Source organism: Argiope bruennichi, chromosome 4, assembly GCF_947563725.1.
Source record: "Argiope bruennichi chromosome 4, qqArgBrue1.1, whole genome shotgun sequence".
Classification (NCBI taxonomy): Eukaryota; Metazoa; Arthropoda; class Arachnida; order Araneae; family Araneidae; genus Argiope; species Argiope bruennichi.
This window is the reverse complement of record NC_079154.1, coordinates 143,618,547-143,644,579: the sequence shown is the minus strand read 5'-3', so window position 1 is coordinate 143,644,579 and position 26,033 is coordinate 143,618,547. Positions and strand designations below refer to the sequence as shown.

General features: G+C 32.1%; 1 protein-coding gene across 2 annotated transcripts in view; it reads right to left on the bottom strand.

Annotated features, from left to right (window-relative positions):
• The window catches only part of LOC129965446 (scoloptoxin SSD14-like), a 123,118-nt gene that overhangs the window by 64,351 nt on the left and 32,734 nt on the right, over positions 1-26,033 (bottom strand). The window contains exon 1 of one of the 2 annotated variants that reach the window (XM_056079316.1): positions 22,657-22,957. The exons of the other annotated variant lie outside the window; for it this stretch is intronic. Within the exon in view, the coding sequence (XP_055935291.1) occupies positions 22,657-22,766 (110 nt within the window). The 5' untranslated portion in view covers positions 22,767-22,957. Of the gene's footprint in view, positions 1-22,656; positions 22,958-26,033 lie in introns of those variants that run through there. 2 annotated transcript variants of the gene reach the window in all.

The following is a 26,033-nucleotide window of genomic DNA, read 5'->3' as shown; positions in this document are numbered from 1 at the left end:
TTCTCATTGTCCCTCGTTTTAACTGTATCGAACTACCGACTCACTATCACAAGACTGGCTACTCCACATACAGCTTGATGCTGCTCCCACAATAGATAACAAGATTCGGCACGCAACACTGTCCACCCAAACACTTTTACTCCGCCGTTGATTGCTATCCTCTCAAAGACTCGTTACTTGCCTACGACTCCGACTACGCTTCAATTCACTTGCAGCTTCAGATTGCCGTCCTTTTATAGTTCCCGGGAGGCGGGACGAGAACCTTCTAGGCCAATCAGGCGTATCTCGGCTCCTAATGGACGAATTGTTAAAATTCTCGAAGTTTCCAGCATTATCTATTTTATCGTCTAAGTCGCCAAACTCTGGGATCACTGATTCGGCACCGAGCAGCATCCAATATAGATGATTGTAACTCAGTTTTTCCGGTGATATAACTAACCGTACAGGGAAGCACCGGGAAAGCATAATTATTTACAAGCAGAGACACGGACAAGGCACATCCACCACAGTGCGACACAAAAGCAGAAGTGGGGAAGAAGAGAGAAATAAATTATCCTTCGTCTTATATAACTTGAGATTTTGATAGGGAAAATATTTCTTCATAGTGCTAATGTATTAAAAAGATTCTGATATGGATTTTCGCTACACGCGCTGACGAGGTAAGGGAAAACACAGGGATCTTTTAAAAAGAATGTGCTTACTGGACAATTTTCTATCCCTTCTCGCGGAGCGTGGGAATGTGAGGCTTTTAGCCGATTCAGCAATTTTACATAGCTCTCTTGAATTAATTAAGTAGAGACAGTGGAATTGGATCAAGAAATAAGAGAATAAACTTACTATGGGCTAAATTAAGATAAAACTTTGGAAATTAGTTAGAATTGAAATCATTTAAAATTTCATTACAATTTTCCCCCCACCACAAGACATGGAAGTGCATCAAGCCATACCTTACAGTGATGTCTGAGTAAGAGGTTAATATTTAAATGTATATTGAAAGTGCCACCTAAGTTTAAATGCGTATTCATAGTGACTCCCTAGGTCTCCCTTACCTTCACTTTATACAGAAATTAATACAGAAGCCCCATTCGTTATTTTATATTAGAAGTATAAAAAAGATCAAGAATTATATTTGTGAAAATATTATACAAAAGTCTTAATAATCAGCAGTAATAACAAAATATTAAAAATTAAATAATATTGTGCAAACACTTATTTTGACCATTTTTCTGTAAAAACTCAATAAACTTAATTTGATGAGGAAAGTCTATGGTAGATTTGCTTATATTATTTTTAAATTCTAGAAAGTCTGACTCAACAAAATTATTAAATTAGAAATAAAGTATTAAATATAATATCAATATTGCTATGATTTCACCCAAATGAAATATCAATATAGTAAGGATTTTAAGTAAAGTATTTTAACTGTAAATAAAAACATAAGATTCCAAACTTCAGGTAAGAAACTTGGATATGAAAATAATACTTGCAAAATTGAAATATTTCATATTAAACACTTGGAACTGAAACCATAAATATAAGATTCAAAAATATGTAATGAAATTCTTGGAAATGAAAATAATACTTGTAAAATTGAATGGTTTCATATAAAACTTTGGAAATGTAAATAAATGTAAGATTCATGTATTTCAAATAAATCATTTGGAAATGATAATAATAACTGCAAAATTCAAAAATATCAAATGTAAACTTGGAACTAAAATTAATAAATGCAAAATTCAAAGATTTCGCACAAAATACTTGTGAATGAATGTAACCAACACAAGATTCAAAATACTCTTATGATATTTGGGAAATAAATAAAAAATATTTGGTAATTGAAGAAAAAAAAAACTTTTGTATTTTGTAAAAAAAGTATTTGGACACAGTGATAATAGAGAGTAGCTCAATAACTGTCAGGGGTGTAAAAATTTCCCCTCAGTATTCACTACCTTAGTCTTATTATCATATGCCATTAATTATTAAGTATATAAGAATCTTGGTAGGTTACCTTTTTTTTTTTTCATTCACAAGGTCTGTATGCATATTAAAAGAAAAACTATCTGACACAATAAATACCAGAGTATAGTTTCATTACAATCTGAGGTGTAACAAATTTTCCTCTGAACTAATTTTCTCTGATATAATGTGTCATGACTTTTAATTATTTATTTTTTTTAATTTTATTTATAGATAAATTTAATTTATTTGGGGAAATAATTTTTCTTGATTTTAATAGCATGTAAATAATTTTCAAATTCAACAAATTATAATATTGTGAATAAATTTTAAATAATAGATATGAAAAAAATTAAAAACATCATAATATTTTAAATAATAATATGAAAATATCATTTGCAATTGTATTATAATTGGAAAATTCAATTAAAATTAAAATCAAAAGTTCAAAATATAAACCTTGAATTTCATGCGTTGAGTCAGCGGATAGAGGCTTTTTTTTTTAACAATAATCACTTTTTTGATGAATAATCACTTTTTTAATTAATCACAAAAAGGCAATTTTGAGCACTGGAAACTACTGGAGAGTAAAATAGATGACAGAAGGTGCTCATTATATTGTGGTGATAATATAAAACACAAGTAATATTTTGAGAAACTGGATGAAGTATGGCACAAATAGGAATTTCTTGAAGATAAGCAGCACAAACACAAGGGTATTTATTCAACAGCAATGCAGGAATGTCGGATGAGATCACAGGTTATGTATGAAAGGAGTAGCGTTGAGCAGCAGGGAATTCAACGGGAACTGGACCGGACTCTGGACTACGGTTTGCGTGAAACGATGTGGCCGGAGGCAGCCGAAGGAGATGGCAGCGAAAGAGCTTCGCCAAGTAAACATCGAAGCTGGGCGAACCTGGTCCGAAGCAGTCATATTTGGAGCACGACGAGATGTGGAGGCGCAATGCAACGTTGAAGCCTGATCAGCGGATTTAATTTTAATTCTTTAAATTCATTTGACAATTTTTCACAGGAAACTATCCTTGGCGACTCTTTAATAAGCAAGCATTATTTTATGTGAAGCAGAATGCAGGTTCGAAAACAGTGAAGAAACATTTAAAATTTTTAAATTAATTTTAAAATCCATTCTGGGAAAGCATAATTATTTACAAGCAAAGACGCGGACAAGACACGTCCGCCACAGCGCGGCGCAAAAGCGAAAGTGGAGAAGAAGAGCGAAATAAATTATCCCTCGTGTTATATAACTTGAGATTTTGATAGGGAAAATATTTCTTCATAGTGCTTCATATTTTAGCTACACGCGCCGACGAGGTAAGGGAAAACACAGGGATTTTTTTAAAAAAAGAATGTGCTTACAGGACATTTTTCGCGGAGCGTGGGAATGTGAGAGGTTTTTAGCCGATTCAGCAATTTTACAAAGCTCTCTTGAATTAATTAAGTAGAGACAGTGGAATTGGATCAAGAAATAAGAGAATGAACATACTATGGGCTAAATTAAGATAAAACTTTGAAATCAGAATTGAAATCAAGAGTTTAAAATATCTTTATATAACTCTTAAGGGTACGTGCCAGTGTCGTAAATCTGCCCTAGACAGTCCAAAAGGGTTTTAATGTAAATATTATCATGCATTTTATTTTTTATAATATGTCACAAATATTATTTCTGTATTGATATATGGTCACTATGCAGCGCTTTCAATTTGCAGTTAAGTATAACTTACTCAAAAACACGAATATGCCGAATTTTGTAATGCTGTTGTTGCATAAAAAAATTAAAACTTTCTATTTCACTATATTTGTCTGGAAGGGATGCATAAAAATTTAAAAAGTGTATCTTTTGGTAAATTAGCGAGAATTTTTTATTATTATTATTATCTTGGTCTTATTTCATACCTTATTTTGAACTACTTTGCAATTTACACTGACCACTTATCTCTAATAGGTAAGGAATTAAACCACGTTTAAACATTTTTTTGAGGGAGTACCTTGTATTATATATATATATATATATATATATATATATATATATATATATATATATATATATATATATATATATATATGGGGGGAAAGACAACGACCAGCATTAATATGTGAAATATATTTATTGAGATTAAAGGACTAAACATTGCTAACATAGAATCCATAAAGATACATGAGCGTGAGCTGTACGTCTTACAGACTCACTGCCCAACTCTCGTCTGCCAATAATGGCGGAAAAGCACCATGTGATTAATGACGCAACATGGCGCCATACAGGAATGAGATCTGTCAGTAGTTCCCACATATATATATAATGATATTTCTAACTCTTAATTTAATCCAAATTAATATACAAAGCTTCATTTTAATTTAGCCCATAGCAATTTCATTCTCTTATTTACTGATCCGATTCCACTATTTCTACTTAATTAATTCAAGTTGGTTGGTTGATTGATTGATTTAATGGCGCAAGAGCCATGTTTAACTAAACTGCGCCAATCAAATGGTAAAAATAGAAAACTATGAATAAAAATAAATCGTATAAATGACAAATTCTAAAATATGGTGATCTGTATGCAAAATACGATGACAAGATAAAAAAAAATTTCAAGAAATTGTTAAAAATATTAAAATATCAAAAGACAAATAATGTCGAAATTGGGGATAGAAATTCATTACAATCTTTTGACATGATATTTCTTTTTGTACTTGCCATGGACAGTGGTACTAATTGTCTTACGATGAAAGGTTTTAAAATTAACCCAATGAAATGGGCTGTTTTTTTAAAAATTTTCTTTAACAGTAAGATTATCGGTTGAAGTAGGGATTTTAAAGCTTACTGTTGGTTGTTCTTGCAGATCAACAACAGGGGGGGGGGGTTCCTCAATAGTTTCGTTTGGGTTATAATCTATAGTGTCTTCAGCCATAGACGACCCGATATCATTCTCACTTTTGTTGCTGGAATTGCAGTCCTTCGATATACGTTCAGAAATCGAGGAGGCTGACAAAGAATCAGTATATGTATAGTTTTGGAATGATTAGCCACACGTGTTAAAGCAGATAAGATTTGTTTACCAGTGTAGGAGCAGATTTCGAAACTTGCAAAGGCGAGGTTATCCAAAATTTGTATTTTTCAGGCATTGATTCCTTTTGGTTTTCAACTGCGGACTTCAGGCTTTTATTCTATCTATTTTCTTTCTTCAAATCCTGTGCAGCTGGCGCAATATCACAGATTGGAATGGACACTTTTTTATTCTGAGTAATACACAATTTAGATGAATTAGAATTAATTGTAATTGATTTATCTAAAGCCAAAAAAATCATTCGATGTATCAAAAGATTTTGACTGCTTAGCTATTGTCCGAGCTATGGAAGAATAGCTAGTGTCTGTAAAGGTTTGGGATTTCACAAGTTTCCGAGCTGCGGCGTAAGATAGATGATTTTTTATTTTTGTACTGAATACTTCTTTTTCAAGCAACCACGCTGGGAATTTCTGGAATAAGAGGTGAGTGCACCTTTACAGTTTGCATACTTTTCTACAGATATGCGTTGAGCACTGTCATGACCGACATTTGCACAATGGGCGCAGATCAGTGTTCCGCGGCAAGAAGCTTTATAATGCCCAAAACGTTGGCATTTGAAAGTGGACTGTGGATATAAGGTCTTACTGGAAGACGCATATAGCCTGCTTTAATATACTCCGGCAGTTTTGGGAAACCAAATGTCAAAATCAAATGCTTTGCCTTATGGAGTTCGCCATCTCTCCGTATTGATATACGTCTTACATGACTCACCCCTTGACTTTTCAATTCTTTCAGAATTCTTCCCCTTCATCATTAAACATTTCTCCGCAGGAGATAACTCCCTTGGAAGAATTTAAAGAAACATGTGAAGAAACGATGATTTGGATATTATCAGATGTCTTCAGTTTCATTACTTGTTGTGACTGTTTTCGGGACAGAACTTCCACAAGCAAGTCTCTGGAACGAAGTTTCTTGGTGCATTTTACTTCCCCGATATTACCAGTGATGCATTTTTCAACTAAAAAAGGAGATAACGAATGAAAAGACTCATTCGTCTTCGAAACTCTTTTCAAGAGAAAAAAAAATTGGGAAGATAGCTGTCATTGAATTAATCGAAAGAATTTATTGCCCACCTAAGGGAGCAGATTTCCGTTTGTCCCTACGACATTGGTAGAAATTCAGGCCCGACGGCACCGCCCACCACGAAGCCCAACAAGGGAAGGCAGCCACCGGCTCTGGCCATTCCCAGCCTCGGCGCTTACTTTAGTGCTGGCCGGAACCTATGCGCTCAGAGTTACCCCCGGGGACAGTGACCACCCTTAACGCCAAGCCCAAGGAGTAACCCCTTTGCTTGATCCTTAGCAAACCAACCACTCAGGTGGCTAGCGACCAGCCGATTGATACACCGGGGACCACAGTGCACCACCTGTCTAATGGGTCGCTACGCACGGCAAACACGTGGGGGCATTCGCTGTCCATGAGAAGCAGGAAACAAACAGAGCGGCGACAGCTTCTCACGGAGAGCTCCCTCGCGTACCCTCGAGGGAAAGAAGAAAAAAGGAAACAGCAGAAGACGTAGTGAAGAGTAAACATAAAGGGAGTAAAAATTCCTGAGAACCTCGGGATTGGGACACACGTACTCACCTATAGTAGGTGAGCCCCTGAGGGCTTAATTAATTCATGAGAAGCTTTGTAAAAATGCTTACATTTGCACTTTTACACGCTCTGCGTGACAGAATAGAAAAATGTCCAGTAAGCACATTCTTTTTAAAAGAGCCCTGTGTTTCCCTTACTTGTGATTGACATGCGTCAAAAATCCCTATCGAAATCTCATTGTATATAAGCACTATGGAGAAATATTTTCCCTATCAATATCTCAAGTTATATAAGACCAGGGATAAAATGTTGAAGAGTTTTTTCCTCATTTCTTTCTGTGTCGTTCTGTGTTGTGTGTTGCTCGTCGCTCCTGCATGTATATAATGCGTGCTTCTTCTATATGAAATAAAACGACGTCACGAAATCGAAATTCTCTTCACTATCTTCGAAACTGCATTCTGCTTCACATAAAATAATGTTTACATATTATTTAGTGGACAAGGATAGTTTCCTGAGCAAAATTTTCAAAAGAATTAAAATTATATCCGCGGAAGAGGTTCGACGTTGCATTGCACCTCCGCAGCTCGCCAAAGATGTTTGCTTTTCGATCACGCTGTCTCCGATGGCGAAGCTCCTTCGGCTACGTCGTTCCATGACGAAGTTTCATACCAATCTATGCAATATCTCATGCATTCCATCATGTTACTACACCGTGCCTTCCGTAACCTATGACCTCATCCGACATTCCGGCTTTGTTGTTCAATAGATACTCTTGTGTTTGCGATCCATATCGTCATGTGCGTGCTCCTTATATCTTCAAGAAGTTCAGGCTCCTTGACAGCATAAAGAAGTTGCTGCTCCTACTTTGTGCCAAATTGAATCAATCAGATTTCGAAAATATCAATTGTATGTTATATTATCATCTCAAAATAAAAATAGCTTTCCGTCACCTGTCGTAGTCTCCAGTGTCAGTTACAGTGCTCAAAATTGCATTTTTGTGATTAATTAAAAAAGTGATTCATCAAAAAAGTGTTTAATGTTTCCTGGCTCAACGGGTGAAAATCAAGATTTATATTGTGTGTTTTTCTTTTCTTTTGATTTTTGAATTTTAGAATAATTTCAAATTATATTTTTATAGTATTATTTAAAATGTTATGCATAAATTTATAATGTTTTTTATTTGAAATATACTTTAATGTTGTTAAGATCTGGAAAAATGACTGACTCAGATAAAATAAATGTGTCTAACCCTCAAAATTCAGAAAATAAAATTGATATAGAAGAAAATGATCAAATAGCCCAAGAATCCTCCATAATCCCTTTTAATCCCGAAAATGGGATGAAAGTGTATTTATGGTTGGGATATTTTAACAAAATTTGTCAGGAGAATAACAAGAATGACTTGTGGAAAATTAAAAATACTGCTAAATTTCTTAAAGGATCAGCTTTAACTCATTATATAAATAATTGTTTAAATATTGTAATTTTGATGAGTTATGTTATGTATTAACCAAACAGTTCATTCAACCTAATATTGTTGATTTTTCTGATTTTTCACAATTGAAATTTGATTCAAAAAATGATAAATTAGTTGATTATTTTCATCAAAAATTAAATTGTGGCAGACAGTTAGGCCTTAATTCACAACTGGATTTAGAAGGTCTTACTGATTATCAATTAAAACAATTGGTAAGCATAAAAGCTCCTTGTACCCCTACAGAATGGCTTACAATAACAACTAAACTATTAAAAATGGAAGAATCTTCAGAACCAAACCCAGGCAGGTGTAATGAAACAGAATCAGAGTAAAGCAACCAGCACCTTTTACACCTAGGCAAAATTTTAATTATAGATTTCAAAATTCTTTTATTCCTCGAGCTCACAATAATTTTAGACAAAATTATCATAATTCAATAAGGCCACGTCCCGACAATTTCAATAACTATTTTCATAAATTGCATTTCCAACAAAGATTAAAATCTTCTCCATGTAGAATTTGTACTCAAATAGGTATTCCAAATGCTTATCATTGGACGCAAGTATGTCCTTTTCATCAACCCCAATTTATCACAAATGTTCCAATAACAGCCCATTTAACTTCCCCGTGCACAGAAGTCTCTCTTGGCTGTTCTCAAAATCCTGAAAAGAGACAAAATTCTCCTAATGAGGTCCCTGGCCCAGCACAATGACAATTATTAGTATCCGGACACATCTCAACTTTACCAAGTCTAGCTAACTTTGACAATGTTTATAACCCTCATAGTAACGTAAATATTGTTATTGACACAGGATCCCCTCTTTCAATTATATCTGCAGATATTGTGAAAAACTTAACTTGATAAGAAAAAAATGTAAACCCTATTAAAGTCAAACAAGCATATGGAACATTCCAATTAACCCAAATTTGTGACATATATTTAAAAATTGGTCAAATAAATAAGAAAATCAAATTATATATTATGGACTATCCTTTACCGTATATCATTTTAGGACTTCCAAATTGTAGTTGATATAAATTAATTATAGATTGTGACAAAAATAAAATATTTCAAAATGGAAAAATTATTTCCAACTTGCATACCCATAATAATTATATGGCTTTACATATTGTTGAAAATAATAACACCAGTGATAATAAGATCAAGGTAGTGAATACCTCAGAGGAAATTTTCTCATCTTTGACTGTAAACAAACTATCTGAACCTGTGTTTTCTCTGGTGTCAGAATATTCTCATGTGTTTGCAAAATATGATAAATATGATGTTGGTAGAATACGAATGGAACCCCCTAGAATATCTGATTTACCAGTTTCACAAAGGGCTTATAGAACCTCTGCTACGGATGAAATTGAAATAAATAAGATGCAGGATTAATAAGATGCAGGATTAATAAAAGAATCTACTAATAATTATTCCTCCCCTGTAACATTAGCATATAAAAGAGATGAAAATAGAAAAAGTCGTCTTTGTACTGATTATAGTAAAATTAATTCCCTTTGCAAATCTGAGGCAGAGCCTCTCCCTAGAATAGATACCTTATTAAATAAATTAAGTACTGCCAAAGTTTTTTCAACTTTGGATCTTGCATCTGGATATTGGCACATACCCTTGCATGAACAAGACAAACATAAATTGGCATTTGTAACTACTGAAGATTTATATGAATTTCAAGTCCTACCTTTTGGCTTTAAAAATGTATCTGAAATATTTAATAGAACTATTCGTAGAATTTTAAATAAACATACATTTTCAGATTTTGCATGTCACTATTTTGATGACATAGTAGTTTTCTCTAACTGATTAGAGGTACACTATGAAAATTTAAAACAGATTTTTCAAATGTGTGAAAAAGAAAACATTAAATTAAAATTTTCTAAATGTGTTTTTGCTCAAGATAAAATTAATTTCTTGGGGGTATGAAGTCAAAGAAGGATGCATTTCTACTGATAATCATAATATTGAAAGTATTAAAAAATTACAACCGCCAAAAATGTTGAAGCTGATATGTTATCAAGGCATCCTACTGCTCAATATCTCCAACATTTTGTGCATTTATTGGAATTGCATGAGATAAAACACTATCAAAACTTAGACAATTTAGATAATAATAAATAATAAAATATTAATGATGCACTTGTATTTAAAAAGAAAAATTTGTTCAAAATAGTTGTACCTTTTTCTCTTAGTAGAAAAGTTTTGCAAAAGGTTCATGAACAATTCGGGCATCCAGGCACTCAAAAAATGACAAATTTAATTATTCCTCAGTATTATTGGCCATGTATTACTCAAGATATTGCACTTTTTGTTAAACATTGTGATATTTGTCAATTAAATAAAAAGAAAAAAGCAAAAAGATTTGGCCATTTACAGGCTGTGCCCCCCACAGATCACCCTTTTGAATGTCTTTCTGTCGATACTGTTGGTGGATTTAACTATTACAATTCAACTAAAAAATTTCTTTATATAATAATAGATCATGCAACTAGATATGTTTGGACTTTTCCTCCCAAATATGAAAATTCTGAAACTTATATTAATATATTAAAGCAATTTTTCCAAATTCAGGTTCCTCCCAAATTGTTAACTGATAGAAATGGTGCTTTTACCTCATCTAAATTCAAACATTTCCTCAGAAATTACAGTGTCAAGCATCTGTTAACATCTTCACATCATCCACAAACTAATGGGAAATGTGAAAGAGTTAGCCAGTCAATAGTAACTAAATTAAAGTGCAAAGTCAATTCTTCTCCTACTAAAATTCCTTGGACTAGACTTTTAGAACAAGTAATCAATGAATATAATTTAACACCCCATTCAGTTACAAAAATTTCCTCCTGCATATTTGTTATTTGGCACTTTACCTTATTCTCCTCTCCTAACTCAAAATAAATTCTATACTCCAGTAGAAGAAGCCAGAAAATTAGTTAAAGATATTACAATAAAATATCATGATAAAAATAAAATAAGATACGATGCTAGATTTCTAGATTCTCCATTCAAACCTGGTGACATTGTAATGTATGAGGAATTTAATTACTCAAATCGTAGAAAATTATCTCCAGTATTTCCAGGTCCATAGGAAATAGTAACTAAAATTTCAGACGTAAATTATGAAATAACTAAACCAAACGCATTAACAAACAAAGCTACTGATATTGTCCATGTATCATAATTAAGAACATATTAACCACCAGAAAAATTAAAATTAAGTCGTGAATAATAATTAAAAAAAGTCCTTTTATTTCCCATATTTCTTCCACATAATTCCAAAGTTAGGTTGACCCGTTGTCACCACTCGTAAGAGTTAGTTTATCCTTTCTTCATGATGATGATGTGATAGGCGCCATCACAACATAAATTCAAATACCTCATTCTTATTGAGATGTGAGTATAGGATCAACCTCACAATTAATTTCTATCTCTTTCTATTTTTATCCTGGATATGTTGTTCTCCACTTTGGAAATAAATATTCCTGGATGAGAGTAGAAAGAGAATGAGAATTACGCCCTCCTTCTTGATGTCCTAATTTTGGGTCATTAAGTTTCACCCACTACTAGAAATTGGTGGACAAGGTTTTATTAGTCACTACTAATTGGCTAACAAGTGGGTTAAAAGTTTTTTTTTTTCTTCTTTTAAAAATACACATTTTTATGTCATTTGTTTTGAGTATTAATGTTATAATAAGAGTATTTTGAATCTCATATTATTATTTTCAGATTCAAGTGTTATATACAGAAATCGGAAATATGCTGATGTTTTACTATTATATAAGTTCAATTTATTATTTCATTATTTTACATCCAATTTAATAATTTTGGTGAGCCTTCTACTATTTAAAGGAAACTGTGTGCAAGTATTCTTTAGCGACATTCCTCACCAAATAGAGACAATCTTACAGAATGAGAGACAATAGACTGATGTTCTGCAGAAAATCATTTTTATATTGCACATTTTAATATTATTATTTTTGGTGTTGTTGCATATTTAAGTTTATCTAATATTTTCACAGATATCACTTTATCTTTTTTATGCTTTACATAATCTTGTTCAAAATGATTTTTATATCAATGTAAAGATAAGGGAAATTTGGTTATCACTTTTAATATGCGTTTAAATTTTAGTTTCTTGCTTGAATACCACTACAAGGTGCGGCTGCGTATCGAAGGGCCCCGACGCACTTCCACGTCTAGCGGTGGGGTGAAAATTGTAATGATATTTTAAACTCTTAATTTAATCGAAATTAATATCCAAAGCTTTACTTTAATTTAGCCGATAGTAATTTTATTTTCTTATTTCCTGATCCGATTCCACTGTTTCTACTTAATTAATTCAAGAGAAGCTTTGTAAAAATGCTTACATTTGCACTTTCACACGTTCTAGAAAGATACACACGTTCTAGATAGAAAAATTTCCAAAAAGCACATTCTTTTTAAAAGATCCCTATGTTTCCCTTACGTGACGGGATAGAAAAATTTCCAAAAAGCACATTCTTTTTAAAAGATCCCTATGTTTCCCTTACATGACGAGATAGAAAAATTTCCAAAAAGCACATTCTTTTTAAAAGATCCCTATGTTTCCCTTACATGACGAGATAGAAAAATTTCCAAAAAGCACATTCTTTTTAAAAGATCCCTATGTTTCCCTTACGTGACGAGATAGAAAAATTTCCAAAAAGCACATTCTTTTTAAAAGATCCCTATGTTTCCCTTACTTATGATTGACATGCGTCAAAAATCCATATCGGAATCTCATTGTATATAAGCACCATGGAGAAATATTTTTCTTATCAATATCTCAAGTTATATAAGACCAGGGATAAGATTTTTCCTCATTTCTTTCTGTGTTGTGTGTTGCTCATCGCTCCTGCATGTATATAATGCGTGCTTCACCTATATGAAATAAAACGACGTCACGAAATCGAAAGTCTCTTCACTCTTCGAAACTGCATTCAGCTTCACATAAAATAATGCTTATATTATATATATATATATATATATATATATATATATATTGGTTATATATATATAACCAATCTAAAGTATGAAATATTTTGAAAACGAAACGAAATAGTTTCGGAATCGCAGCTAAAAATTATTCCTTATTCAAACTAGAACCAAAAAAGGAACAGGAAAAACTTCATAGTATTTAGAGAGCGCAAATGCAGCTACTTCTAAACCACAGATGAATTGAGACAAAAGTAATAAAATCAAGTTAATAGGAAAAATCAAATTAAACCAAAAAAATTAAATCAAATAAAAAAAGAATCCAGTCTGAAGACTTTTTCAAGGGTTACCCTCAGGCAGGGATACAAAAAAGGGATTTTTTCTGTGAAGGAATACAGACAAGATAGTCTAATAATGATTCCTCGTGACCCGAAAATCCCCTGAAATTAGGCCCAAGAGATATACCATTTTAACAGAAAGGAAAATACAAAACAACAAATTAGAAGAATATATTCACTAATAAGTAAAAATACAATAACAAAAATACCATATAACAACACTCAAACCAGTAATGCAACAAAAAGGAAAGGACATACCAGCAGCAGGCAAAGAAATTTTAAGCTATTGATTGCGATTCCCGCTTTTTAAGACTTCCAAGCTAACGTATTTAAGGTAAAAAAACAATTGTAGGTTCCCAGCGCCATCTGCCGAGTGATCTAATAGGCAAAGAAAGTTCTATTATTTATTTTAGGTAAAGGATTAATCCCAAACCATACCTTGTTTAATCAAAAAGTTGACATTACAGTAATTTCTAGGAAATTCATTATTAATTAAATTTTTAATGAGGTTATTTGATGCCTCAATATAAGAATTTTTATTATTGCAAACCCTTTTGATCCTGTTAACTTATGAGAAAATTAGATTTTTGAAAATTTTAGAGTTTAGATTGGAATGATAATTACAAAGTTTTGTTATTTTAAAGTTTATTTAAAGTTATATATATAATGCTAACATACGTGGCACAGAAATCGTTCTTATTAACTGATCTCGAAGGGCAAGTGTAAATACTTATAAAAATAAAGTTCTTACAGCGACAATAATTCAATGCTTCGCTACTCAATAGAATTGCAAAATGTTCTTAGAAATTCCTTGGGGGTATCATGTGACTAATAATTCTATTCATTCAGAGGAAAGAAGATGCCAAAACAATCAAGAAATAGCATCAAACAGAAAACATAATCTGCACGAATGTAGGTTTAACCGCACACCAGATGGAGAATCGTAACGACTTTCCTACAGAAAATGATGACCATATCTTTTATTTTACAAAAATGGCTTTTACATTATTTTAAAACTCAAAAATTATCTTTTTAATGATATAATTTTGTTTCAAATTGTAAATTTGTTCTTTTTATAATTTTAAAATTTCACTAGCAAAAATTATTTATGTGACAACATATGACAACACACAATTAACATCTATGCTTCCATAAATAGATTCAAAATCGAGAGGTTATGGAAACAATTTCTGCTTACAGAAAATGCATTGATTTGATACAAACATTAAAAAAAACTCTAACAAGTTTGGCACTTTCAGCAGGAATTACTGGAATCACTTTCAGCTTAAAATATCATGAAGCAAGATTTGGATTGAACATTAGGAGGGAACGAAAAAGTCAGTTTTTGATTTTTAATTTGTAATAGCGAGGAAAAGGTGCCTTTTGGTGTAGATACAATGTATTATAAATATGAAAAATATTTGAGTGGGTCTTGAGGTGCCGCAAAGAGGTTAAAGTTTCATAAAATTGAAATTTTTGCTACATTTTAAAGATTTTTTTACGAAATAATCAACTTTTGACTTTTAATTTGTAATAGCGCGGAAAAGTTACCTTTTGATATAGATAAGATAAATAAAAATTATAAAAAATATTAGAGTACATCTTGAGGTGCCGCAAGGACGTTAAAGTTTCATAAAAACACACTTTTTACAACTTTTTAAGGATTTTTGAGTGCCTCTATTATGAAATAAAAAGCTTTAAATAGGCGTTGTCATATGAATAAAAGTATAAAAACAGTTTTACTATTGCACTGGCATGGCTCTGAATCATCGGCGGAGCGGTTGATTTTAAGATAATTCGGAGATTTATCTGCGTCCGGTGACAAAGACAGAGCTGGTTTCAAATCAGTAGCCTTGCCAAATTCAGTTGAATTGGCATCTCCACTCAGTCTATTGTGTAACTGATTTGTTAGTTTGTATGCTTTACTGTGAGTAAAAATGGCTCAGACTAAATTAGTGAAGACAAGAAAAATGTCAGACTGTGCAACTTTTGAGAAATTTAATGATTTGCTTGAAGTTGAACTACTACCTATTTACGAATCTGTTATGAAGTGCTACTGTTATATTAGACATAACCTCAAAATTGCTTCAGAGAGGGATCCTTCTGTAAGCGAAATTTGCGACACTTTTAGTTCCCATAATCGAACAAATATGGTCAAGAGCTTCTATTCCCTTTGCTTCTAGCTAAAGAATTTCACAATTGATAAACGCTTATCATGCTAAATACAGAAATTTATTAAAGTCTGAAAGCAGAAAATGTTCAGATAAGTTTAATTCCAACCTCACAGAATTTAGAGAAGAAGCTAGACGTTTACTTGATATTGCTGACGTATGAAAGAAAAAAAAGTGCCAGTTATGAAATAAAACGGTTCTAAACGATCAATGCTCTAACAGGAAAATGGTTATAGGTAATAGTGATATTGCTACCATAAGCGCTTTGTGGAAGGAAGAAACAAGAAAGAGTGAAGAAGCAAGAAGAGTGAATAGTTAACTTTAATCAAGACAGAACAAAAAATACTAATGCAACGGAAAAGATTACTGACGACAATGACGATAACACTGAAGAACTACAGTGTTTTTTTACAAAGAGAGACAAACCAACCAGATCCATCAAGTAGACAAGAAGAGATAAAACTACCATGTGCTTGTGTGGTTTAATATTGTTAAAATTTTCATATACTTATGGTTCATAACATCTTTTTAACCTTATCTCATATTCACGCTATCTCACTAACGATCTCAAGAACGTTATGGAACCGATTATATATATAAAAAAAAAACTTTGTACCTTGCTACTTCAGAAAACATCCTTTTGTCCATGCAGAGTGACGAACGTAAAATTTTATGAGAACTTGATTTACGACGTGTTTTAAAAGCAAGAACAGAAAGTAAAGTCAGAAAGTTTAAAGTTCCAAAGATAAACTTCGATGTAATTACATCGACATGATCTCATGGCTTGAAAATGACGTAACTGAACCCCCCCCCCACTGCTAAAATATGTTTCCAATGGCTCTCTCAAAGACTTTATACAGAAGGCATCTGAAGCTGAACCAAATAATACAGTGGACTCAGTTACCGCCTTTTTCCGGCTTCCTTGTCACATGCAAGAAGTGGAAGGAGCTGTGAAACTGGTGGACGAATCGGCTCAAAATATCTGTGATTCAATCACAAAAGAGGGATACATAGAGAGAAAACACTCATGTGTGAATATGCCAAAATTTAATTAAAAAACAGTTTGATTGGCAGTTGGCAGTGAAGTAGAAACAAATATTTTGCAGCTGTAACAATCATTAAGGGTGCAAAAGAAATGCAAAATTTGACATAAAAACATTTTTTTATTATTATACTTTCTAATTAATCATTTTTTCAAATTGTAATGCTTATATATGTATTTAAAATCATCTTTTGTAACGTTATACGAAAGAAAAAATCATAAAAATATTTGATCAAAGTGTACAATTTTTCAATTTTCTTTCGCAAACTTTAAGTTTTTTGCAGCCCCTTGAGATATTGTTGTATTGCAAAGAGAATTTTTAAAAATTCTTATTGAACCTAAAAGCTAACTTTTCTTCACTATTAAAAAAGCAAAATCCGAGAAAAAATTTTAAATGCCCTTTGAATAATGCAATACAAAAGTCACTATTAACTACTTCAACCAAATTTTATTTCCTTTTTTTTACTTGTCAACCAAAGTTAGTACTTTATTATTATTACAAATAAAACTAACCAGTTCGCCAATATTTGCAATGCCGCGCACAAAGCCAGTGATCGAATTAAAATACTCGCTATTTTGCCTCGTAGGTTTACCACCAGCCGGTGCTCTGTATGCGACATAAAAAGCACGTGGCGTATTCCTCGAAAACAATCGGGTGACATTTTCTTGAAAAACTCTAAACTAGTAGAAATTTTGAGATTTCAATGCCAATAACTTTCTAAATTCTCATATATTTTCCAGCGATCAAAAGATCGCTCACGGTAGGCAATGGCACAGCACACAAGAAAGGAGAACAGAAGTACATCTTGAAAAATGATATCTATCTTGGAAAGTTCTGAGTCAAGTCTCAAAAACGATCATTTGGCTGGCAAATTTAGTATTCAATTTGTCTATTCATTAAAAACCCCGTTCTTGTGTCCCACACGGCGATGAAATTGTGGCTATTTTAATTTGATTGATTTGCTTCATCAGATGCTGTGTCGTTCTCCAAGATTCAGGTCTTTCTCTATGAGCGCGTCATCACACAAGATTCTCCTTACATTTGGGTGGCATGATAATTTCGATCTCGAGCAATATTATGCAGTTCAGAAAATGAAGCATTGTTCCAATCCTCCCAAGGTGAATGCAAGTTATTCATTAAATGATAGATAAAAAAAAAAAAAAAAAAAAAAAAAAAAAACCCTCGTTGATCACAGGAACTCTCCGTAGAAGCAAGCCACTTGACTTTCGGTTATCTGACAAGTGCGTGGACGAAGCGAGATATGCATGAGGCTTAAGCATGTTTTTATAAACAAATAATTTCCGTTTTCCCTACGGAGCGAAATGATGCAGATTTTTAATATAAAAACTGGGAACTTTATTTTACTTTAATTTACCAACGTGAATAACTTTCACTGAAGTACAAAATCCGTTATGTGATTTTCACTTTGTTACAAATTATTAGACAATGATTCATTCTTTTATTGCTCTTTCAACAACAATGACAAAATAAATAAATTAAGAAAATTCCAACTTCCTAAATATAGCCCCATTCAGGTTTAATTCGTCTATTTGATTTTATTTTTTAAATCAAGTTTCATTTTTAATATTACTCTTAAAGCGCTTAGTGACTAAAATAATGAACAGTGTTGTTGTGAAATATATTAAAAAATATTAATATTAGGGAAAAAAGACTGCAGCAAAAATAGTGATTATTATTAAAAAGCTTAAATTTTGAATTACAAAAAGATGTCAATGATAAAAGAAAACATTAAAATTCTTTTAATTTAAAATCTAATTAAAATTTGAAAAATCCTTAATTACCCAGCACCTACTACATAAGAGGTAACTACTTGCCAAATCTGATAGTTTTTTTTTTTAGATCAGTCTGAACGACTGTTTACAGACAGTCTGTCGGGCTCATGTTAAAATAGAGGTTGCCATTGACGCATGCATGGATATTTCATCATTGCACTCCAAACACATGTATGATTTTATGAATCTGAGCTGCAATCGTTTTCATCACCCGTGGGAAATTCACGAAACTCTCCAATCTATGATCCTCGCATTTTTACTCTATCACAACCACAATATAAAATTATGCTAAAACATCTAAGTGGAAAATCTACTATTTCGTTTCAAAAATGACCATACCACTTTTCTTGTACCTGCTGCTCTAAAACTCTACAGCAATTTAACCTATGAAAGTATAAAAGTAAAAGGGCCGAAGTCGAACAAAGTCAAATCGAGGAAGAAAAATGCATAAAATATAAGAAATAAGTTCTTATGGAGAATTAGTTATCTACTTTTTAATCCAAATTTTGACAGTTTGAACTTGTATAATAAACTTATTTGAATGGTTCCATTCTTCTACAAAGCAAGTTTAAAACGGGCTTTTCAAATTATATTATATATATATATATATATAAATCAAAAAGAAGAATGTTTTTTTAAAATTAGTATTAGCATTCTTTAAATTCCTGTTTAATATTAGATATATTACATAGGAGAGAAAAAAGTAATTTTTATCTAAGTTCTCAATTGCTTTCGAATTTGGCAACTGAAAATAAAGAACAACGAGCTTAAAGCTGATGGGCATAAAGAACAATGTGAGAATTTTGCGATAAAAAACGACATTTCTCACTTTTCATCAAATAAACGACATAAAATCACTATAAATATCTTGTTTATCTTGAATTCATAATTATATCACAAATATGATACAACTGAACCAGCCATGAGAAAACTACGGCCTAAAAAGGGGTCCTATGCGGCATACTGTAGGCAGTCTACTATTACTATTACTTAAAAAAAAAAAAGTGCGCTTGTGTGTTGGCACTTCACAGGTCAGAAATAAAACAGTACAACTAAATTGTGCACAGATATACTTTGAAGGGTAGAATATAGACCCAGAAGCGATAATTTTGATTATTTGAAAATTAACCGGAATGTCGCCATTTTCCCCACCATGATTCTCAAAAATACTATAGAAACAAATAAAAACCGAATTTTGCACCATCTTAAAGTTTTAAAAAAATTATTCAATTTAGTTGCTACACAATTTTTTGACTATTTTTTATTAATTAAAAATATTTTTAATTTTACCTAACAGCAGTAAAATTCACTGCTGTAAATAGTTTTGTAAACTCTAATATAATCGTTTTGCAAACTCAATGTTTTGTAAACGTGTCGTAAACTCATGTTTGCTAACAATATTTCATCCTAAATTTTTTCCACATTATTAACGAACAAAATAGAGTTCATTTTTTCACACTGAATAATATTATGCATAAAATATGATTTTATAAAAAACTTAAAATAAAGCACTTACAATTAAGGTTTCATTTTAAACTTACGATCAAGGTTTAATTTTATCAGAAAGCACTAGTGAAACTTTTTAAAATGCTTTTTTCATAAACTGCTTCTATTTCTTTTTACATAATTGGATATATAAAAATATATCATCATTCTAATACTTTGAAAACTGCTTTCTTAGTGAATTCTCATAATGATTATTCATTTATCTTCTGAGATATTAGGTGAATAACAAAATATATCCTATAACAGATACAAAATTTCAATGCTGAAGATTTTACTTTTTATTCTTACATTTTGAAGGAAAATGTTTCATTTCCATTCAAGAAAGTCATAGTTTAGCCGAAATTCAATGACTTCTCTTTCAAATTTTAATTAATTTTATAAGAAAGCACTAGTGAAACTTTTTAAAATGCTTTTTTCAAAAACTGCTTCTATTTCTTTTTACATAATTGGATATATAAAAATATATCATCGTTCTAATACTTTGAAAACTGCTTTCTTAGTGAATTCTCATAATGATTATTCATATATCTTCTGAGATATTAGGTGGATAACAAAATATATCCCATAACAGATACAAAATTTCAATGCTGAAGATTTTACTTTTTATTCCTACATTTTGAAAGAAAATGTTTCATTTCAATTCAAGAAAGTCAATGACTTCTCTTTCAAATTTTAGGTACGATGACATGAAATGAAGGAGATGCATAGCATACTAACAGAAACAGTAGAAGTTACACGCTTCGCCGAAGAAGCCACCAGTTGCCAGTTTCATAACTGAAATTCGCAGCAGCTATCAGTCGTGGCGAACGATTTTGTCTCCAATTCAAAGGAGAATACTGCTACGAGTTATTTCTGGGTATCGAACGATATCTTATGAAGCTGTATTTTCTATCTCCGGCTTTCCACCTATTGACATCTTTATAAACCATAGTAATGAATTCAAGAACGCAACGAAGAACCTGGCCCATAAGAGTCTAGATGATTTCCTTCAAATTTCTGAACTTCCCCATCCTGCTGAAAGATTTCCTCTTAATGTAATTAGTTATCATAATAATATTGAAGACAACTTTCCCGTTGTCTGTTTTACAGATGGTAGTAAAATTAACAATAAGGTTGGGCTTGCATTTGTTGTTTTCCAAGATTACATAGAAATTGAAACTCATCAATTCAGAATAAGAGATGAATGCAGTGTTTTTCAGGCTGAATTGCTTTGCATAGCCCAAGCAGTTTCTTGGATTTGTGACAATGAAAACCTTTCATCAAAGTTCTTAATTTGCAGCGACTCCCTTTCATCTTTACATGCCTTAAATAACATCGATTCCCTAAACCAAATAATTGTTAAAACACAATCCAACCTGAGTTTTCTTCAAGGCAGAGGTGTGCAAGTTTCCTTTTCTTTTGTTAGAGGTCATACAGGAATCTATGGCAATGAACGCGCCGACTGGCTTGCCAAAGAAGCGACAAAACTTGTTCATTCCATTCCTATGAGCATTCCGAAATCTTACTTAAAGAATGTCTTTAAAGATAAAGTTATATCTGAATGGAATACTTTATATCAAGCATCGACTAATGCACAGCTCACTAAGGAATTTATTCCATCCATACAGAGACGCCTAAAAGCTCACTACTTTGAGTCAAATTTTAAGCTTATCCAGTTTCTGACTGGGCATGGAAACTTTAAAGCATATTTAAAACGATTCAATTTGTCGCCGACTGATAGGTGTTCGTGCTACAGTGGTGCAGTCCAGGATGTCAAGCATTTGATATTTGAATGCACCAAGTTTATTCCGGAAAGACGTAAACTGAGAAACTGCCTTCGAAAGAACAATATAGCTTGGCCTCCTCATTTATCTGCCTTTGTACAGTGTAAAGCATCCTTCATTTCCTTTTGTACATATGTTAATAGTATTTTTCCCCGTATGATTTAAACTTTACTTCAGTGTGTTTGCCTACTTATATTTGCATATATACTTTTGTATTTGTATTTTTGAATATTTTAATTGATCATGCTTCTTCAATTGTTTTATAGCATTTACTGTATGTTTCTATTACTATGTGAGCAATTTTGCTTCATTTTTGTTTTTGTTTGTGTATCTACTTGTTTTCCCCTATTTTCTTTCTTCTTTTTTTTGCATTTGTGCCTGCGACCTTATATTTGAAATTTATTTTACTCTCAATTGCGTACTGACTTACATCTGTAAGCCTTGTGGTATACTTGTTGGCACACAAGGAGTTTATTCATAGAGAACAACAACAAAAAAAAAAATAGTAAAGAGAATGTGCCGGTGATCTACAGGAGACCTAAAACTGTAATAGTTGGCATAGATATTCTTTGGAAAATGAGCATGAGCATAATTATTTTTAAAAATTTCTTTTAAGAGTATCATAATAAATATAAGTTCACTGTAATTATAGAAAATTTACATACACATATATTATGCTGATTCTGAACGTATTGATGTGTGGTTATAAATTTGAAGATTATCACATCACAATATATTTTTCATTTGTTATTAAAAATAAATATGCTATAATGGAAAAATCTTTAGGATGATTTATTTTGAAAGCATTATTTCTATTGAAATTAGAAAATCATATCCTTGACAATACTAGCAATTCTAATTTCGTTGCTAAGAATATCCCTTAAAATTTAGACAATTCTATGAATTGAATCCTAAATTATTTTAGAAAGCAAATTGTAATAAGATAGGGAAAAAAAATGTGATAACTTGTTAATTATTCCACGAGCTCGCTTAAAGCAATGAATAGAAGGAAGAAGCCTACCTGTTTGTCCGGGGCTCGAGCAGCTCGTATTTGATGGTTCCGTAAGAGAGAGGATCGGGGCCGTTATCTTGCCGGCTGATAAGCCGGGTGCCTTCCAACTGTCTGACCATCACACAGAATGCTCAAGAATAACCTTTACAATAAAAACAAAACGGGACACTCTACAAGTTCAAAAATCTATCATTCCGTCTCTAATCAGCTTGTTTCGTCCATAAAACCGCCTGCACTATAAAGTTCATTCGACAAAAATCACACTCGGGATCCGCGATAAGACGGGCGATGTGGTTGCACGATCCCGATAAAGAGCTAGCGCTTAACAACAATGCACGGCGCGAGACAAAAGGAACAGCATGATAACAGCGCCGAACGCAGTGTCGCATATCTTGTAAGAGTGAAATTTACAATTGCGACCAACAGAAAGGCAGAAATTAATTAGACAACAATTTATAATTTTTACCGAACACCGCAATCGGGCTCTTCGAAAAACAGAATATTTTCACTGTCTGATAGAGAGTTTTGCTTTCATCAAGTGTTTTTGATGAGAAAAAAGACTCCTCGCATTAGGCGCTTCTCTTGACCGGGAAGGGCGCTGCGCAGACCTTTCCTTATTTGGTTTTCTTAAAGCCATGTTCCAGATGGAGCGAAAAGATTCCGAGAGACAATCGCCCTCGCTATGACATCGTCGTTTCCAACTAGGGTCTCCAAAAGCAATAAATAGTTACGGCAATCACATTCTAAATGTGCAAACACGTTTCTTGCAATAATTCAAAACTCCACAGCTCTTTGAAACAGTGGGTAAATATATAGTTATTCAATGCAAATAAATAAGAGTTAATTCAAATATTTCAAGATTTAAAAAAATATAATTACGGAAATTAACTTTTCGACAAAAACTAACATGCTATTTCTTACTACGCAATAAATGATATCCTTCACTCCCCTCTTTTTTTTGAATAGCCAAAATTGAGAAATTTCAAAATGAGGTAAATCAAGGATTGTAACTTGTGAGAAAACTTCTGCATGCAAAGAGAACACTTCGTGTTACGTATAAGTTTCCATAACTGTAAATTTAACAGAAGTATCCATTGTTTACAGGAGATTAAAAGAAAATATCGATATTAAGAATAAGTGAAAATCTGCGAATTTTCAGTCTATAATTGTAGTTTACAAGAAAAATAATGAATGATTTCAACGAAAACAAGCGCCAACAATATATTAGACACGATCGTCATTTCAAATGAAAATTACTCAATGGTTACATGTATCTAGAAGAGTTCGTGACGGTACAGTGGTGACCAAAATTGTGGACACTTCTGAAAATTTTTATGTTTTCTAACTTTGTACGCTTGTAGATAATGTCATGTTTCACAAAATGCGCACTCTTACATATCATTTTAGAGAGGAGTTTATGCTGATTTCAATACAAAGCTATATTTACTTTAATCTGAAAAACAAATATAGTGATGAAGTGGATTGTAATTTCTAACTTTCTTGACTAATCACTGTTCTTGTTCTGGGAACCAATCAAATGTAAATAACTGCCAGCAGAAGCTGACATCATGTTTATAGTTGGAACAAAGCCTTATCGCCCTTTGTTCTGTAGAAGGAAGACTATTTTCATGTAATCAAATTACAAGTAAGAAATATTGTTAAATTTTTATCAGGATATTTTGTAAATATTTCTAACATTGAGTCAAGAAGCAATGACATCAAATAAAAGAATGGATTGGACACCTAGAAAGGGAACTAAGATCATTGTGGTACAAAATATGGACATTTTTTTGCTGAAATTGCAAGATAGGTGGGTGGTTCAGTGACCATATCCGGAGTTCGAAAGTTTTGTTTACGATATCAGGAGACAAATAAAGAACAAAGCAGGAAAAGGTCGAAAAAGGTGCACCACATCTGTTGATGACAGAAAAATAAAAAGACCATGTCTCCAAGATAGAAGAATGCCATTAGAAGTCAAGTGAATGATGCTGGCGTTTCTGTTAATTCAAGAACAATAAGCAAAATTTTATTAGATGTTGAACTAACAGGTGGAATGCCTTGAAAAAAGCCTTATCTCCATTTACAGCTGCGCGTAAAAGGATTACACCGGGCAATGGAACCCATTAATGGGAAAGACGATCAGTGGTCACAAGTTATACGCAGTGATGAAACTAAGATATTGTTATTTGGTAGTGATGGGCGAAAATATATAAGACATAGAATAGGCAAAGAGCTACATTCTGACTGTATTCAGGCAACTGTGAAGAACTCAAGAGTTATGATTTGGTCATGCATGGCAGCAGATGGTATTGGTCGCATTCATGTTATCAATGGGACACTAAATGCAAGAAAATGCATTGACACTATTCTAGAGCCAACACTTATATCTTCCACCAGTGATTTCTTTCCCAACAACGCATTCACTTTTCTGCAGGATACAGCTCCTTGCCACACATCAAAAATACTGAAAGAGTGGCTTAGTGCAAAGAGCACTGATTTGTTATCATGGCTAGTTTTAGAATTACCGATAATCAAATAAACAATTCATATACACATAAAATAAATCACTGAGCAAGCCTAATATAGATATAAAAATGCATCAAATCTCATTCCTAAAAAAACCTAGCATTCACATTTCTATTTAAACATAAAAAAGTTAGCTTTTCATACATAAATATAAACGAAATACTTTGATTGAAACAAACGTATATGATATTTAATTTTTTATTTAATAGATCAAAGAAATTTAATTTAAAGACTGGTAAAATAATAAAATTAATGAAATGTTTTAATAAGATAACTTGCATTAGAGATGACAATTTCTTTAGCTTTACTATTTTAGTTTATCCCTAAAAAAAATTAGTTCATTTAAAAAAAAAATTATATTTAGAACATAGAAAAAAAATCTCTCACATTCCTTCCTCTAAAAGATATCTGTATTAAAATGAGCAATTCTATTTCCATCAATCTATTTTGTGAAACGGAAAAACACATTCACTTTTTATTCTTAGTAGAAAGGCTGCGAGTTAAAATTCTTAGATTAATTTTTGAATATTACATATCTTAATTTTTGAAATTGTATACATAATTTTAAACGAAAAACTGGGAGTTGCTTATTTGATTTAAGGCATCCCTTTTTGTGTTTTACCTGAAAGATTATTATTGAAATTCTTAAAACTGTTTTTGTTTTGTTTTACGATAATTAAAATTGGAATTTGAAACATTTAAGTAGAACCTAACTTCTAAAAATAGAATCAAAAATAACAAAGAAAGCATTTTTCTCTATTTTATATAAACTTTTCTAATATTCAATTTTTATTTGTATTTCGTTACATTTGCAAAGTATCGATTATTATTTTAAAATATTTTCTATATGAATTTCTTTA